At 27.6% G+C, this 4264-nt stretch overlaps 2 protein-coding genes across 6 annotated transcripts in view; one reads left to right on the top strand and one right to left on the bottom strand.

The window, feature by feature from the left end:
• The window catches only part of LOC108689226 (N-acetylglucosamine-6-phosphate deacetylase), a 3622-nt gene extending 2508 nt beyond the window's left edge, over positions 1 to 1114 (top strand). The window contains exons 6-8 of one of the 2 annotated variants that reach the window (XM_018195898.1): positions 159 to 303; positions 389 to 565; positions 641 to 1114. In XM_018195898.1, the coding sequence (XP_018051387.1) occupies positions 159 to 303; positions 389 to 565; positions 641 to 849 (531 nt within the window). In that variant the 3' untranslated portion in view covers positions 850 to 1114. Of the gene's footprint in view, positions 1 to 158; positions 304 to 388; positions 566 to 619 lie in introns of both variants that reach the window. The other variant, XM_018195899.1, reaches the window with a different exon arrangement.
• Positions 1115 to 3269: 2155 nt separating this feature from the next.
• LOC108689225 (nucleoporin NUP2-like) overlaps positions 3270 to 4264 on the bottom strand; it is a 14427-nt gene continuing 13432 nt past the window's right edge. For 3 of the 4 annotated variants that reach the window (XM_018195895.1, XM_018195897.1, XM_018195896.1), the window contains one exon: positions 3270 to 3813. In XM_018195895.1, the coding sequence (XP_018051384.1) occupies positions 3730 to 3813 (84 nt within the window). In that variant the 3' untranslated portion in view covers positions 3270 to 3729. Of the gene's footprint in view, positions 3814 to 3895; positions 3987 to 4264 lie in introns of all 4 variants that reach the window. The other variant, XR_001931828.1, reaches the window with a different exon arrangement.

The raw sequence follows: 4264 nt of genomic DNA, 5'->3' as shown, positions 1-4264 counted from the left end.
ATATATTAAAATATATATATATATTAAAATAAAATTCAATAGTATAAAAATTATCTTTGTTCTCTCTCTCTCTCTCTCTTTCATAGTAGTTTTTTTTAATTAAATAGCCGATTTATATTTTTTAGAAATCTTTTATATATAGAATTTTTCAATTATAGTTTCATCATAGAGATCCAGGATTGGTTGGTCTGTTAACATCCGACCAAATCCCGCCTGAAAGAATTATTCATTTTGGTATAATCGCCGATGGGATTCATACTCATCCTGCGGCATTGCGGATCGCTCATAGAACGCATCCCGAAGGTTCATTATTTACTATATGCATCTATACTTTCTTATTTTATAATGTGTTCCAATTTTAATAAAATTGAACTATAAACATTTGTAGGTCTAGTGCTTGTAACTGATGCGATATCAGCGTTGGGTCTAGAAGAGGGAATCCATCAATTAGGACAGTTTAAAATAGAGATACGTAAAGGATGCGCATATATCGCTGAAACAAATACTCTCTGTGGTAGCATAACCGAACTTTCCAAATGTGTGAGACATTTTAAAGAAGCTACAGGTAAATTAAATTAATAATGAAGTCGTAAATCATTATATTTAAAGTAATACTTAGCAATGTAATTGTCTGATGTAGGTTGCACAGTAATTGAGGCCTTGGAAGCGGCGACTTTACATCCCGCAAGAACTCTCGGTATCGATTTTTACAAAGGCGTTCTGAATTTTGGGGCCGATGCTGATTTCATATTACTTGATGAGAAACTCGAAGTATTATCAACATGGATTTCAGGAGAATGTGTTTATGAGAAGAATATTAGCAATTTTTTTTTAAGTGAAACAATTTGATGCTTGAATGTAAGTAAATAGATATTTTATCGGATATAAATCTGAATCAATTACTGTATAAAGCAAATGAATATATTTTATGATTGAACGCTGTATAAAATGATAGTGAAAGGCTCATGAGAAAGACTGTTATAATAAAAAGACTTAAGGCTTCTAAATAGACACCATAGCCATATTGAATCGTGACGTCAGAGACGAGAAGTGACACGTTAATTTTTATTACGTGCCATTTATAAATAAAGATAATTTGGATAAAACAAAATGAAAATGATGAGATTTTTTTTAAAACATTTATAAAAATAGACAAAAACTATTATCCTCCCTGATAGTCAGTAAATAGTCGAAAAGGCACGTATAAGTGGAAATAAGTTACACATGTGCATTGAATAAAAGCACTTCATATGCTTTTTGTTACTTTTTACGATTATTTATTGATTACCAGAGAAATAAGGAAACTTTCATCCATTTTACAATTGTTTTCAAGTGATATTATCATTTTATTTTATTTAAATTGTTTTTATTCATAGGTGGCATGCAAGAAAAATTAATGTGTCATTTCTCGCTTCTGACATCACGATTTAATATGACTACTCGGAAACCTTGCACTTATTCCAGAAAAGTTTTGTACTTATACTGAAATTTTTATATATTTGTATTCATAATTTTTTATTTAAATAATAAATTTATCATTTTATAAAAAATGGATATAAAGTTGTTACATGTGTGTGTGTGTGTGTGTGTGTGTGGTGTGTGGGGGGGGGGGTGTGCGCGTGCGTGCGTGCGTGCGTGCGTGCGTGCGTGCGTGCGTGCATGCGCAATTATAGAGGAATATAGGTTCGAAAGTCCTCTACCATCTCGCAATTTTTGCAATATTTACAAAATATTAATTTTTAACTCTTGCGAAAATTGCAAAATGATGACTTTTCGACTCAGTCCGTTCTATTTGCTCATGAGAGTTGTAGTTGCTATTCTGTATGTACAGGGTGTTCAAAAAAGATGATACCAAACTTTAAAAATATATAGTACTTGTGAAAACAAATCGAAAGGTCTTAATAAGTAATATTCTAAAAACCATTTCAGAGTTGTAAAGCATTTTCTGTTGAAATGAATAATCTGTTCATTTTGAATGTAAATATACACTCTTTTACGAGTTTCTAAAGGTGATCCTACACAATCAATAATATGATCAGTACAATATTGACAGTGTATTATTGACCGTGTGGTTAATATTGATAAATTTACGTAGGAAATTACCCCCGTACAAAGTATCGATGAAGACAATTCTTTTGAATCTTCTTCTTCAAAAAATTTTTTCATCATATTTTTTCAATATAAAATTTCTTTGTATTAATGTGTTATTTCATTTTTTTGTACATAGAATGAATAATAAACATAAAATGAATAATTTTCTGACTAAAAACTAAATTTGTTTTTTTTTTTTTTTTTTCAAAAAATCGCTTTGGTTTGGTGTTTAAAAAAAACAATTTTCATTTCTCAAAATAATTAGGATTTTTTCAACGAGCATCTCTAAACTATTTTTTTTTTTCCTTGAGGAATTCCTCAGCGTGAATCTAGGTAGGTTTTTCTATCAACTCATTGAAAAATTATGTTTTCTTTTCAACAATTAAAAAATTTCTATGTTTTCCCTTTGCATTTTGCTGTACAACACAATATTTGAAGAACAACGTAATATTTGAGTTCAAAAAAGTTGACAATATATTATAGTAGAGAAATGTAAAATAATAAATTTTTTCTTTTTTTTCACAACTAATTTATTAGAAGAAATGTGGTGCTGACATAAAAAAAGACGAGTCATGACGTTAGTGAAAAACAGCGGTTCATAGATAGGGTTAATGCATATTTATATATACAAAGGATGATGTTAAGTTTTGTCTATTTTTTAGCTAAAATAAAAAAGTTTCAAAATATTAAATTAAATATTATATTAAGGTTATTTGAAGAAAAAAGGGCCATTACAAATTGAGTGTATCGCTTATTGTAAGAGAAAATATTTTATGTTCTTTGTAGATGAATTTCTTGTTTTTTTTTTTTTCAACATAGAGAAAAAAAGAGGAAATGAATCGTGCAAGAAATTCTGCTAAAAAAAAGAATAGAACTATTGAAAATATCGAAAAAAATCGTGACAAAATTTACTAAATTTAATGTTATTATATTTATTGATAAAAAATTGTAATTAAAATATTAAAACATTCTGGGCATTAAGCAATAAGAACTGTTGTTAAACACGTATAATTTATAAAAAAATTTTTGAGCAATTGATGAGCGTTATATTGTACTTGATTGTTTTTTAAATTTGTTTTTAATTTTTTCTACGTTCATACACGATGTTACATAATACCATTCCGTTTTAAGTTTTTAATATGATATATAATTATCATGTTTATATTACAATAACATAATATTATAATTTATATATTTCGAAATTTTTTAGCAAAGAAACAAACAAACCTTAACATCCTCCTTTATTACGTATTATATTGCACAAAGTTTTTTTATATTAGTTGATATATGACAAATTAACTGCTACACAAGTAAATAATATCGAAATGTTCATACTATGTATATATTGTATTATCTTAGATTTATTTGTAATTTCAGTGTACGATATATATTTAACTCATATATATTTAAATTTTTTGTTGTGTAGCATAATTATAAAAGATAATTATATCTAATTATAAGCATATATTTTTTTATTCTATCAACATTTTTCTACAGAATTAATAATAATTAATACAGCAAAGAAATAAAAAGAAAAAAAAAACAAACTTGATTGTTAAAATTTGTTAATTGATTCTGTCAAATAATGGAAAAGACTATGTTTAGTTGATAAATTACTAATTATTACTAATTGCTGAATTAACAAACTGCATCCTTCAAATTACAAATATAGGGTGAATGCCTGATGCCAAATGTATGCGCAGGGGGAATGTCGAGAAGCACCTGAAATATGATAATAATTACATTAATTAATTATGTATCATTATATTACGTTATAATGTATTATTGAATATTGTTACGTTACATTTTTCAATTCTAAGGGCTATTCTAAGGGTAGAGAACGAAACAGGACGAGATGTAATTGTCGTAGTCGTGACGTAGGAGTGGGGTTGTTACTGCAAAAAAAAATGTAGACGTACGCAATTGTGAAAACCTATTGGGAAAATACGTTTCGTTCTCTGCAATAGCTCTAGCAATGCGCTATTAGAATTACAAGGAAACATTAATGTGAACATCTGGAAAATATACTACTTGTTTTATTAATAAAAAGTTAGCACATGATTTCTTTTAACAGAAATATCTTTATTTTAGAATAGAGTCATATAATACTTGAATAATCTGCACTAGAGACCCTTTAATATAGAAGAATCTGCGCATGAGAAAGCTACTTTTG

Source organism: Atta colombica, unplaced genomic scaffold (assembly GCF_001594045.1).
Source record: "Atta colombica isolate Treedump-2 unplaced genomic scaffold, Acol1.0 scaffold261, whole genome shotgun sequence".
NCBI lineage: Eukaryota > Metazoa > Arthropoda > Insecta > Hymenoptera > Formicidae > Atta > Atta colombica.
The sequence above is the reverse complement of the archived record's forward strand: the minus strand, read 5'-3'. Positions and strand labels throughout refer to the sequence as shown.